This window comes from Pyxicephalus adspersus, chromosome 4 (genome assembly GCF_032062135.1).
Source record: "Pyxicephalus adspersus chromosome 4, UCB_Pads_2.0, whole genome shotgun sequence".
NCBI classification, from domain to species: Eukaryota; Metazoa; Chordata; class Amphibia; order Anura; family Pyxicephalidae; genus Pyxicephalus; species Pyxicephalus adspersus.
The window spans coordinates 143,289,278-143,302,840 of record NC_092861.1 but is presented as its reverse complement, the minus strand read 5'-3'; the positions used below and the strand labels follow the sequence as shown (position 1 = coordinate 143,302,840).

At 41.5% G+C, this 13,563-nt stretch overlaps 1 protein-coding gene across 1 annotated transcript in view; it reads right to left on the bottom strand.

The window, feature by feature from the left end:
* The window catches only part of KCTD3 (potassium channel tetramerization domain containing 3), a 41,245-nt gene extending 27,934 nt beyond the window's left edge, over positions 1-13,311 (bottom strand). The window contains exons 1-5 of the mRNA XM_072409863.1: positions 13,106-13,311; positions 7,446-7,499; positions 4,083-4,128; positions 1,692-1,765; positions 238-296 (exon numbers count right to left, since the gene is read on the bottom strand). Of these exons, the coding sequence (XP_072265964.1) occupies positions 238-296; positions 1,692-1,765; positions 4,083-4,128; positions 7,446-7,499; positions 13,106-13,179 (307 nt within the window). The 5' untranslated portion in view covers positions 13,180-13,311. The remainder of the gene's footprint in view (positions 1-237; positions 297-1,691; positions 1,766-4,082; positions 4,129-7,445; positions 7,500-13,105) is intronic.
* Positions 13,312-13,563: the final 252 nt, after the last annotated feature.

Here is a 13,563-nt window from a genome sequence, read left to right as displayed (position 1 = left end):
GTAACTGCACCACAACCTCTCCACACATGTAAACCCAACCCAACAATACTCTCCCAGGAAATACCTGAAATTGGGAGGGGTGTTCACACACATTTTAGACCAGGGGTCGCCAACTGGTGGTCTGGAGCCCGTAAGTTTAGTAGTCCATAGGTCCGAAAAGGTTGGTGACCACTGTTTTAGGCTATACAGAGTTGATGTGAAAAAAAAGTTTTTAATCTTGTTTGACTGAATACATACCCAGAGGGGTGATTCCATAGAATTCAGCTTCGTGACGCAGAACGTTAAGGCTCACTCCCCTAGGAAGAACAGGAGAAATATTACAATAGTTTACAGAGGCGATAGGACCAACTTTAATACCAGTATGACAAAACGGCATTACTCAGTTCACAGCCCTCTTAGTTCACCCTAGAAATCCTCAAGAGTACCAGTCATGATTTGACATTTCATGTCCAGTCTTAAGATACCAGTCCAGGATTTTTTTTTAGGTTATTATTATTATTATTATTATTATTAATAAACAGGATTTATATAGCGCCAACATATTACGCAGCGCTGTACATTAAATAGGTTAGATCCTTTGTCTGGTTTTTATTGCACATAAACAAAGAGGCCATCAATGTTGCAAAAAAAGTTATCTTACATTTATACTCTCCTATTACTGTATTAGTAAAGCAGTGTTCTCCCCAGCCCCTTTTAGCTGGGGGCACCACCCAGCACTTTTCAGTAACCACCCCAAAAACAGCCACAGAGTCACAGTCCAGGGGCTGTCACCCACCTACAGCTTCTTCCCAGAAGGCTTAAAAAAAATTCTGGGTTCAACACTGGTAAAGTATTGAGGATTTACTTCAGCATGCTGAACCACGATAACATTGATGGCCAAGCACCCTTCAAGGTGTCAAAGGCATTAGATGGATTTATTGCAGTCTCCAGTGAGGAGATAATCACTATCTGTCCTGATCTCAGAAACCCCAAATTTTAGGGCCATCAGCATCAAAGGCAGATCTAATTGGGGGACAATGATTCTGGTCCTTTCACCTATTGTCTCATCTTTGGGTATGATAGTTACATAGTAGACACTACAATAAATCCAACAGAGTTTAGTTTCATACACCGAAAAACAAAATACATTTTTTGCTGCTGTTTTGTTGACCTGTCTCCTGCATGCATATCAGCAGCAAACTATGCACAATCCTCGGATAATACCATTCATTTTAAATTCAGAGCTCTGATATTTAATGTGATTATGTGTTTTCAAAAACTAAAAGACAGTGTATGAGGCCGGTTACTTTTTTTTCAAAATACCCCAAAACCTTTAGACCAAATTTGACAAAGGTTAAATTACTGCTAAATTTAAAGTGATCTTGCCTATAAGGAAAGAAAAAGATAACACTCATCCAGTTTTTAAATTTTGAATGATGCAAGGGGCAAAGAGCACCTATTTGATACCTGTAACCTAACTGCAGGGTCACTCTTTACAGCATACGACTGAAGACATGTGCTGTCCTCCAATGTATTTAGGAGAAGAATTTCCCTCATTGGGACAAAAAGTACTAGGATAGTTTTAGTAGGTGATTGGTTCCTCTCTCATTCACCTAACAGCTGACCAAGGTTGCATCTTCTGTAGAATCCCCCGTTATTGCACATTGCAAGGAAGCACAGCAGAGAAATACAAACATGCGTAGACATCATACCTTAAGTCAAGTTCCTTTGTGCGGAGAAAATTCAAAATCGGTGCAAAAGCGGTCGGATCTCGATCAATAAATATCTTGAAAAAGACAAAAAAAGTTCAGCTTAATAAATAGAAAGATATTATCCGTACAAGTGTCCATTTTAATAGCAAGCTATTAGCCCATTATCCAAAAATGACGACATTCCCCAACTTTACTTTTTATAGAGGCTAGTAAAGTTAATAGACCTTCTAAAATATTCAAGATAAAAACCCTTAGAATAGAATATTTAACTAAAGGGCAATATATTTCTACTACTACCAGTTCATTATTAGGAGCTTTTCCCCTTACGCTGCATAATGCAGGCTGGCTGCTGGAAGGATAAAGAGACCCTGTCACCTTGGCTCCTTGGAAAACACATGGGTGCTGTCACTTTTCTTTAAATTGATATGTAACATTGTCTCTATATAGAAATCTAATCCTTTTATATCAGGGATGACAAACTCAAATACACAGGCGGCCAAAATTAAAAACTTAGACAAAGTTGCAAGCCAAACTTGAAGTTTATTGAAAAAAAATGAGGACGTTTTTCCATCTCCTTACAAATAACATTTTTCATATGGAAACAGAGGTTTTGCTTAACATTCAATCTGGAACAAGCCTATATTGGAGAAATAGCTACTACAATTCCCTGCGTCAAAAAAACAGTCCAATGTGGGGCTTAATGTTGTGAGTGGCTTGAATTCCCTCTTCACTGAAATAGCACCGCTACTACAATTCCGGGTGTCTATAAAACAGTCCAATGCGGGGCCACTCATAGGCAGAGACGCCGCTGGTCTATAGATGCGAGTGATGTCGGGGAATTTTAGTAGCCGCGCTTTTTCAATGCAGCGGCGGGCCAGCTGCAATTCATATTTAGATTTCCTATGGGGGCAAAATTTGGTCCTCGGGCCACAGAGAATATGATCATCTCATTCATTCCACAGTTACCTCCAATTGAAGAAGCAGAAACAGTTTATTACCAACTCTACTATTATTGAAAATTTGTCATTTCAGACCTAGTTTTGCCATTATGAGATCATTTTACTTTTGTAACATAGGGTGGTAGGTAGGGAGGTAAAAGTAGTTAGTTAATATTGGATGGCAGGTCCTAGGCAGCCTAAATTTGCATGCACACTGCTTTACATGGCAGCACATCAGTTCAGTTATCTAGTAAAGACCAGCCACTGAAAGCCATGATCAGGAGGACAGGACTGGGTTAGGATGATACTCATCTAACCTGGAAACAATTTACTTGTAAACAAAAGACAGACACCTTCTATTGCACACTGTGAGCATCATCTCATCATTTGCTGGATCACCCAGGTTCACCCATGATAGTCTATTTTCTCTTGTGTTTAATAAAACAGGCCCCTTGATTCAACCATATAGTAAAAAGTCTGATTGTGCGCTCAATGCATTTATTATTCCAGAGCAGCAAAGTTAAAAGGTTTTTTTTCTAATTTAAATGTGAACATTATGCACAAGAACATTATTTTTAAAAAAAAAATGTAAATATTATCAACAACAGAAATTTTACATATAAGTAAATGCTTTTGTAAATGCAATGGCAGAGGATAGCAATCTGGCCTTTGCAGCGCTGGGTCCCAGGTTTGAAAGTTTGAATTTCACAATCTAATGTCCCTACCATAGTCATAAATCATTAATACAGTCTAAGATTATTTAGGGGGAAGCCAATTAACCTAACTACATGTTTCTGGAATGTGGGAGGAAACCGGAGTACTTAGAGGAAACCCACACAAACACGGAGGTAACCTGCAAACTCCATGCAGATAGTGTCTAGGCCGAGATTCGAACCTGGGACCTAGCACTGCAAAGGCCAGAGCACTTACCTCTGAGCCACTGTGCTGCCCAATAATATGACCCTCACTGCAGCAGACCTGATCTGCAGATTTTCACCCACACCCAATCAAAACCATTGTGGTTTACATTAACCTGACCTCTAAATCAGGAAAATTACAGGTAGCTGACCCCATGCATAACAGGGTGCTTACATGTTTTCAATAACCTATGTACAGCAACCTCCTGACTCCTCCATCAATCTAATAAAATATTGTAACTTTTAAAAAGGAATCAGTTTCTCATTGTATGATGGCTGTTTTATAAAGCCTAGATGTCTAAAGCCAAAAAGTTTCAACTTCAGTCCTGGGTTCACCAGAATTAAAACCTTACAGGTATGTAATCAATAAAGTTTGGGCCTTAGATGAACCTAAAGTTAAAGTGAAAAAGATTACTGAACACAAGTTTAATTTTGATTATTAAGAACACAATCGGTTCCTAAAGGCCACATAATCCCAAATCCAGCATCTTCATCACCTTCAGCATCTTCTAGGTTTATCACCGCATATTACTTACAGCTCCAGTTTCATCTCGTAATGTGGAGATTCTCCCGCTCAGCAGACTGTAAAAAAAACAGATGTATTATTTCTGGAATAATATACCCCATGCAGCAAATACCAAATATATTAAAGGTTATAATAATACAACTGTGCAGGTTGCATGGATTTATACAGGTCTGGGAACATCCTAGATTTTACGTTTTTCGGGACAGGGTCCTCTCCTCCTTCTGTGTCACTGTCTATATCTGTCCTTCATTTGCAACCCCTATATAAAGTACAGCGCTGCACAATATGTTGGTGCTATATAAATCATGTTTATTAATAATATTAATAATATTAATAATAATAATAATAATATCAAGGTCAATGTGACTGCCCCCTTCACCCATGCAATCCATCTATCTGTATGATGAGGACACTTTCAGGACAGTCAGAATTATGCAGAAACATCTTAAAGATTTGCCTGGTTTCTGGTGGGCTTGCCTAGGTGAGGTGACATCTTTGGGTCTTTTTGCAAAAATTTTGGAAATTTGATGTCAAATCCCATGAAAATATGGCCTGTAAAGAAAGTGGGCACTATGTTTGGCTCAGTGGTTAGCAGTCTTTACTTTGCTATGCTGGGTCCCAGGATTGCATCCCGGCCAGGACACTATCTGCATGGAGTTTGCAGGTTAGATTAATTGGCTTCTCCCTAAATTGATCTTAGACTGTATTAATGACATGTGACTATGGTAGGGATATTAGATTGTGAGCCCCTTTGAGGGACATCTATATGTTGGTGCTATATAAAAAAAACAAGATTTTATTATTATTAATATTATTATTATTACTACAGGAGTGTTCACATATAAGGATTAGATCCTGAGCTTCACTGAGATCCTTCTGGAAGCCCCAGTGAAGTGGAAAATGAACAGAAACCAAACATAAGGCAAGAAAATATATTTTTTTTATTTTCTAAACTTACGTCCTTGAACTTGACCATTGCCACATGGGTAGCGTGCTACCTTTATGTCATGTGACAAGGAACAAAAAATACTTTTCCCAGTAAGCATTGCAGTGTGGTACAACCCAACCAAAAGTATCTGCACCAGCTACGTTTCTCTCCTTCCTTTCTGTGTAAATTAGGAAAATATTGCTAGGTGAACCATCAATTGAACTGAAAATTAATCAAATTTAAAGTTGATTTCCACATGGCCAGGTTTACATACATACAACATTATCCCTGCAATTACATATTAAACAATGAATCTTGAATCCTTATTTTAAGATTAATTCTCAGCATGAAGAATGATAGCGAGTCTTGTGTTTACGATGCTTTTACAATAAAATCAAGAACAACATCTGGACCAGCACAGCAGATTGAACTGGAGTGGAGATTACGGTTACTTGATTAGTCCTCAGGGTACTAAACCTCACTGTAATGTTTTATTCTAGCCTAATAAAATGGAAGATAGCTTCTCCATTCAACTAAAGTCCTGAGTCAATGCAAACTAAGTTCATTAAATACCTTTTTAGGACCCTGAAGGCACCAAGTCTCCCCTGATATCTTTCCATTAGTCAGGAGGTGCAGCACACTGCATGGGGAGATTATAGAGAAATGGTGCGGAGGGGGAAGGAAGCCATGCTCCAAGTTTATAGCTGCATACTGCAATTTCCATATTAATATTTCAGAAGAATATAAACTTTAGCCACCTCCTGATGCTGCTTTTAAAAGCCTATATCAGCTTTAGTGCATAAAGGAACAATATTCGATATATCCTGAAGTGGTAGCTGTAGCTGAACTGCACAGTAATCCATAACGACCAATTAGTATAATAAATCTGCACACAGAATACATTTTAATACACATCAACCTGCAATGTGTTGTCAAAGTCTTTTCCCCCGCAGCTATGATGTCGGCAAGGCTCTTACTTTTAGCAACCAGTAAAATAACAGATGACTTAGGTTGAAAACCTTACACAATCCTATCCTCACTGGGGGTTCAGCAAGAAGGCGATGGAATGATTTCAATGGTGGCATGGATTTACGATGATGGCATAAACATTTAAGGTTATCCAGTGAGCTCCCTGGCTGTATAATGGAACTTCTGTCATATGCTGGATGAGATATGCTGGAGTATTCTCAGTGTTCTCCCCAGCCCCTTTTAGCTGGGTGCACCCCCGGCACTTTTCATTAACCACCCGGCTGTTTTTGGGTGGTTAATAAAAAATTGCATCACAATACAGGGGCTGCCGCCCACCTACAATTTCTTTCCACCCAGCTAAAAAAATTTCTGGGTTAAACACTGATTCTGATGGCTAACACAAGACCAGGCAGTGTTCTATCCAGCCGCTTTTCTCCGCCCGGCATCTTTCAGTAACCACCCAGTTGTTTTTGGGTGGTTACCTAGAGTTGGGTCACAATACAAGGGCTGCCTCCTGCCTATAATTTCTTCCCACTCAAAAAAGTTCTGGTTTCAAAAAAGTTCTGGGTTGAACGCTGCCAAGGTTATCATGGAAGCTCCAAATTCCACATGGTGAGCATTGCAGCATCAGTGATCCCGGGGCAGCATGGCTAATAGGTGGCTCAGTGGTTAGCACTCTGGCCTTTGCAGCACTGGGTCCCAGGTTCAAATCTCAGCCAGGACCATCTGCATGGAGTTTGCAGCTTCTCCCAGTGTTTGTGTGAGTTTTCTCCGGGTACTTTAGTTTCCTCCCACATTCCAAAAACATGAAGTTAGGTTAATTGGCTTACCACAAAAATTGTATTAATGACATATGACTATGGTAGGGACATTAAATTGTGAGCTCCTTTGACGGACAGCTAGTGACATGACTATGGACTTTGTACAGCACCGCGTAATATGTCAGTGCTATATAAATACTGTGTAGTAAACAAAATAAGTTCTGCTGCAGTGTTTTTGCATAGCATTTAGAAAGAAATGCTAAATGCAGACAAGCTCTTGCCACATTACAACACAGGGAATTGTACAGAAGTTTAATTAAAGATTATACGTTCTTCTCTATATTGCATACATTTTCAGGATGACTTGCATGTAGATTAAGCTATGACTTTAGAATGACTCTTGTCAGCCAATCTGAACTTCCAGAAGAGAGCTGGAGACGAATCAATGGCTTTGTAAATCAGGAGTATCCCTGGTATGCCAAGTCAGAACAGATGTACCTACCAAGAAGTGTTCCTAAATGTTTATTTAGGATTCGACACACCCTGATCTTACCCTAAATAAGGCTCAGAAGTGCCAGAAAAGCAGGATATCAGCGAGTGGGAACCTTTACTACAATGAAAACTGCATGCACCACAGGGAAGTTGTGTAAATCTATATAAATGGCACATGTTCATCCCTGATTGTATTATATCTATAAGCAGCATTGATACAAACCTGGAAAAAAACGAGTCTGGGATCCACATTAGCGTCTGTCTCGATGTGCTGAATCTGGAGAGAAACAGAAGAAAGGGTTATTATTACTTAAGAATGATATATTCAACTTCACAACTATAAAAGAAAAAATATTATTTGTTCTTCTTTCTCCATAGGAGCATATTGCATTCTTATTTAATCCTATGGAGAGCCCATATTTAAGACTAACCCCCTATAGAATGAATAGGAGCACATGAGTGCTCCGGAAGGATGGGCAGTGTTTTCCATGGTCCCTTTTAGCTAGATATACCCCTAAAAAGTTGGGTTGCAATGCAGGGGCAATGGACAGCTGGGTTATAATACAAAGATGATGAAAAGATTGGATTTACTAAGGGAGTGGGGATTAGAAAACTGGAACAAAGTATAGGGGGGGTAGAAAGCTGGTAGAATGATCGGAGGTTACTAGGTTCCTATGGCACAAATAACTGGAAGCATTCATTGTGTCACATGTTCCTCATTTTTGAACCACCCGATTAAAGCTTTTATACACCCATCTGCAATAAAAATTTGAAGCAAACACTGTAACGATCCAGATTTTGCTGGACTGAGGCCAGCTTAATACAACTAAGGGTTGGTGAGACTACAAAATAAGTGTAACTGCAGTTGCTCATTAAGATGACCACATATAAACAGTATTTTAATAGCGCAAACATATTACACAGCGCTGTACATTAAATAGGGGTTGTAAATGACAGACAAATACAGACAGTGACACAGAAGGAGAGGACCCTGCCCCGAAGAGCTTACAATCTAAAGCTAGGTACACACATGCAATAATTATTGTTTGAAAACGAACAATACACAATTATTCCTGATTATATTGAACAATCGTATTGTGCACAATTCTGTACATGCCGTAACGATAGGAGGGTTCAAATATAATCCACCAATGCAGGAAGTGACATGTACAGGAGAAATTGTATAAAAGAACAATCCACAATCACTGAACGACCGTACACACAATAGATTACGAACGATCGTCGCCCAATCAGATCCGCCAGAATGGTCGTTCGTTTCCAGCGAGATTCCTCGTTCATTAGTGTCATTTTGCACCTTTTTTGTTAACAATTATTGAACGATCTTTTGTGGATCGTTCGTTTCCAACGACAATTATTGCACATGTGTACGCAGAGGTGGGGAATACACAATTAATTAGATTGTTTGATCACCTTTATGGCTACAACAACAAAAGGGCTTTCTCCAGCACAGGTGAAAGGGGTATGAAGCTAATACTGAGAAAAGAAGAATACAGCACCGCCTGCTGGCTGAATGAAAAACTACACAATACAAGTACCTTAAAAAATTTGCAGTCAGGATTAAAAACTTACCGTATTTATTCGAGTATAACGCGCACCCGTGTATAACGCGCACCCCTAATTTTCGATTAAACATCGGTATAAAATTTTGTTTACACCAAGCATTTTAATTGACAAAAAATATTATTGAACACGTGCGGCCATGATAAAAATCATTTATTAACAACTTAAACTGATATAAACACAATACCGAAATAAAATTAGCGGCAATGCTTACCGTAACGTGTGGGCGAGGAAATGAATCGGCAAACCTAATTCGGGGGTGGCAGTGGCGGCCGGTCCATTGAGGGCGTACGCGAATTGTGAGTTTGCACTGCGCCTTTTCCGGGCTGCAGCCGCTCACTGTACGCGAGGGCGAAGGAAAAAAAAACGTCACCGCGTCGCGTACAGTGAGCGGCTGCAGCCCGGAAAAGGCGCAGTGCAAACTCACAATTCGCGTACGCCCTCAATGGACCGGCCGCCACTGCCACCCCAGCCCTCGTTTATAACGCGCACCCAAACTTTGATTTCTTTTTTTGGTATAAAATTTTGCGCGTTATATTCGAATAAATACGGTACGATAAAAAAACAAAACAAAATGCTATATATTCTCTTTTAAGTGCTGTTGGTATACTGAAGATTTATGTGACTTTAAAACAGCAGGTATTAGCCATCCAAAAGAAGCAGATTAAAAAAACACAAACTCCAACCTAGGCTGCAATGTAATGGCTCAGGAATGCGTGACAATACACAGCTAAAAAAAAGGTGAATGTGCACAGTGACAATTTTGGAATGGGAGTGCATGACCTGTGTTGAAAGTCCTGGGATCAGTGAAAGCTATTCTCCTTTATGTGTATCCTCACACATTGCACCGGCCATGATCAGACGCAGATGATTTACTACTAAAGAATGAGAAGCATGCGAGTCATCTACATGATTTGAACATAATCCAAAACTAAAAGCAACACCCTATAATTGGGGAGAAAACATTCAATACGAAGTGATTCATCTTCTAATACCACCACTATACAGCGGGCTGTTCTATGAAATATATCAACATTAATGTTAATAAATATTATTTACTCCATTGCTTTACAGCATGCAAAATCTGCATATTTTGTATTAAACAGAATATTAATAAAAAAAACATATCAATGCAGCAATGCACATTACATTTGACCATACATATGTACCTCTGCAGAGATCCACCTGTTTTTTCTTTCTAGGAAAACCTTTATTGAGCTTTTGGCTAATATACAGATGAGTTGCCGCAAGACCTCTGAAAGAAGGAGCTCTTACCTGCCCCACCTCCGACACGTTTCACCCTTACCAGGGGCTTCGTCATAGAGATCTGGTGGCACAAAGCAACTTGTACTTTACTCAATGGCTCAAAAAAGCTTTTTCAAGAAAGAAATCCCAGTGGATCTCTGCAGAGGTGCTGCTTTCCTACCAATGGGCTGGGATGGCAGGTGATGTATTTTCTAGCCAGTAGCTGGAGATCTGGGAATTACATTGTCACCGATGGCTGGCTCTCTATGCAGCGGTGGTGAGCTCTTCAGCTGTGGGGATAAAACAAAGAGCCACCTACAGCTTTTATTTTTGGCAAGAGAGACTTTGCACTTCTCTTATGTCAATTAGCTTTACTGGGTTTGTTTATTTGGTTAGGTGCCCTTTAAAGGAAAACTAAACCTGCAAATACTCACCTATCCCTATTCCATTACAGGGCGGTGCCAACTTCTCTCTTCTTCTAAGACGATCTTTGGCTATCTTCATTGGCGTGCCAAATCAATTTATTCCTTTCTGGCACATGCAAGGCAGAGTTCTCCCCGGCCCCACTACCCGGCACTTTTCAGTAACCGCCTGGATGTTTCTAAAAAGTTGGGTCACAATACAGGGGCTGCCACCTGACCACAATTTCTTCCCACCAAGCTTAAATAAATTTCTGGGTTGAGCGCTGCAAGGAAAGCCAGGATTGCCAGGTTTCCCTGCTAACCAATGCTGAGCATGCGCAGCTCGGCTAAATCTGACAGCTGGGCGGTGATCCAGTGTTCCCCCTAGGCCCTTTTAGCCGGACACACCACCCGGCACTTTTCAGTAACCACCCGGCTGTTTTTGGGCAGTTACTGAAAAGTTTGGTGACAATACAAGAGCTGCCACTCACCTACAGCTTCTTCCCACCCAGCTTAAAACAAATTCCAGGTTTAACAGACAGGTAAGAAGAGGTATTGCAGAAAGGACATCACCTGTCTATTTCTACAATACCCACCCGTCTGATTGCTAAAGTTTAAAGGGGAACTTTAATTCCACTTTAAGTACAAGCAGTATCATACATCAGTTCAGTAATAAAAGTTCATGTCCTAAAAAAGAACTTTTTTTCTTAATCTTTTAGTAAAGAAGGGTTGGTACCGCAGTCAGTAAAAACCTAAAGGAGTTCATATTCTACTCTATTATACGATGTGTGCAGAGCTGCCACAGGACATCACCGCCACTGGGCATCACTGGGTAGCCAAAAGGAGGTGTCTATTGTATGGGCAGCACACTGGCTCAGTGGTTAGCACGTTGGCCTTTGCAGCGCTAGGTCCCAGGTTCAAACCTCGGCCATGACACTATCTGCATGGAGTTTGCAGGTTCTGCCTGTGTTTGTGTGGGTTTCCTCTGGGTACTCCGGATTCCTCCCACATTCCAAAAACAAGCAGTTCCATTATTTGGCTTCCCCCAAATTGGCCTTACACTGTAATAATGACATATGACTATGGTAGGGACATTAGATTGTGAGCTCCTTTGAGGGACAGCTAGTGACATGACTACAGATTTTGTACAGCGCTGTATAATATGTTGGTGCTATATAAATACTGTGTAATAATAATAATGGCGGACCCAAGTAAAGAGAAGTAGATGAGGGCTGGGGAGAGGGGGTCATGTAATGGCAGCTTTGGAAAGTTTGGAAATTTTTTGGCCAGCACCCAGAGGAAGAAGTACCCCTTGCTGGCCATCACTGTGATGGTGGCTTTGGTAAGTTTAAGACTTTTTGGGAGGGTGATAAAAAAGGAAAGGGGGGGGGTATCTCAGAAATCAGCTTTAAAGAGGAAATAAACTCAAAGGTGCCCAAAACAAAAAGAAAAAAATACACTTACCTTCAATCCTGCAGAGCTGTCAATCCGTCCGGAGATGTCTTCCATCGCCATTGTCCCATCTGCCGAGCGCCACCATTTTCTCCTCCTTTTCCAGGTTCTTCTTCCTACGTCGCTTTTTTTCCCCTTTGACAAAAATGCTCCTTCTGCGCATGCTGGAGATGATCGGGCATGCGCACATGGAGCACCCGAGAGCCTTCCGGGAGTGACATAGGTATCCCATGAGGCTTTTCGTCCCCATTAATTCTCGATTGCCTAGGTGACCAAGAATTTGGGGACGGTGCTGCACCCCTTTTTTTTTGCCTACTCTTTTATGTAAAGTGAAATTTTTGAGTCTAAGCACGCTTAAAAGCATAATTAAACCCGGGCCAACTCAGCAATGGGCACCACCATCCACCTCCTTTTCCGGACAACCTTTCGGCCATCATGATTGGCCGTGCCAGCACACACATGGGAAGATGGGATAGCTGGGTTTTCCTGGGAACAAAACCAACATGGCGCATGCGCAGCTCAGCTTTGATCCCAAATTATTGCAGAAGGGATATTGCTTGTTTCTTTCTGCAATAATGACCGGCCTGATCATGCTAACCTTACTCTTACCCACCCCAAATTCATTTCCTCACCCTATAATTCCAGATATACTCTCCTAAATCTGCTGCCCCCATTTCCAGGTGCACTGCAGACAAACCGGCACCCCCTGCACTGATATCATCGCTGCTGCACCCTCACCTGGATCCTGCCACTTATCAGCCAATAGGAAGCATCCGTGCTTTGCAAACCTAAAGGACTCCTCCGACTGTAGAAGAGAAGAGGAGACTCGGGGGACGGAGCGTCATGTGACTGCGTCCGGTAAGGGGTGGGGATAATATTTGCCCGGCGTTCTGCTTTAAATCACCTGTATCAGGTAAAAATATATTTTTTTTTTAACAGATTGATTGCTCCGTATTTCTGATGATCGCAATGGCTGACCGATTATCAATACGATCAAATAACAGCCTTATACAATTAAACGATTTGCGTTGATGTTAGATCTCTATGTGTATGGCCAGCACATGAAACCAATCATCCCATCAATCTGTATGACCAGTATTCGGGGTATATAGCTGTAATATAGGATATGGAGGATTCTCCCACCATCTCCAGGCTGTCACTGAGCTAAGGAAGTTCTCTGACAGCTCCCCCCATTATCACCTACCTGGTGCCCCCCACATTCAGCTGGATGATCTCCCCGGTGCCGGGCGGGCTGAAGCTGCTGCAATTCCCGGCCATTCTCGGTTGCGGCCTGCAAATCCCCGAGCTGCGGTAGAACGCTGTCCGGGAAAGGGGCTCAGGGAAGGCCGGCCTCCCCTCCAGGCACAGCGCGGCTCATCCCGGGGCCCAGCAGGGAGACGCCTGCCAGTTCCGCTGGATCCACAGACTGAGGAGGAGAGGGGAGGGGCCGGGATCGGGACACGCCCACAGTACTACAGCCAGCGGCGCCGCAGCTGTCTCTATGGCAACCTAAAGAGCTCAAGAGAACCTGTCACTGCACAACATTTAAACTAAACCTGTATTCGGTAAAAAAAAAAAAAAAAACAAAACATTAAAATTAACCAAACACTGCCATTGCGAGCTGTTATTATGAAATAGGGCTGCGTATTATATTGGCACTAT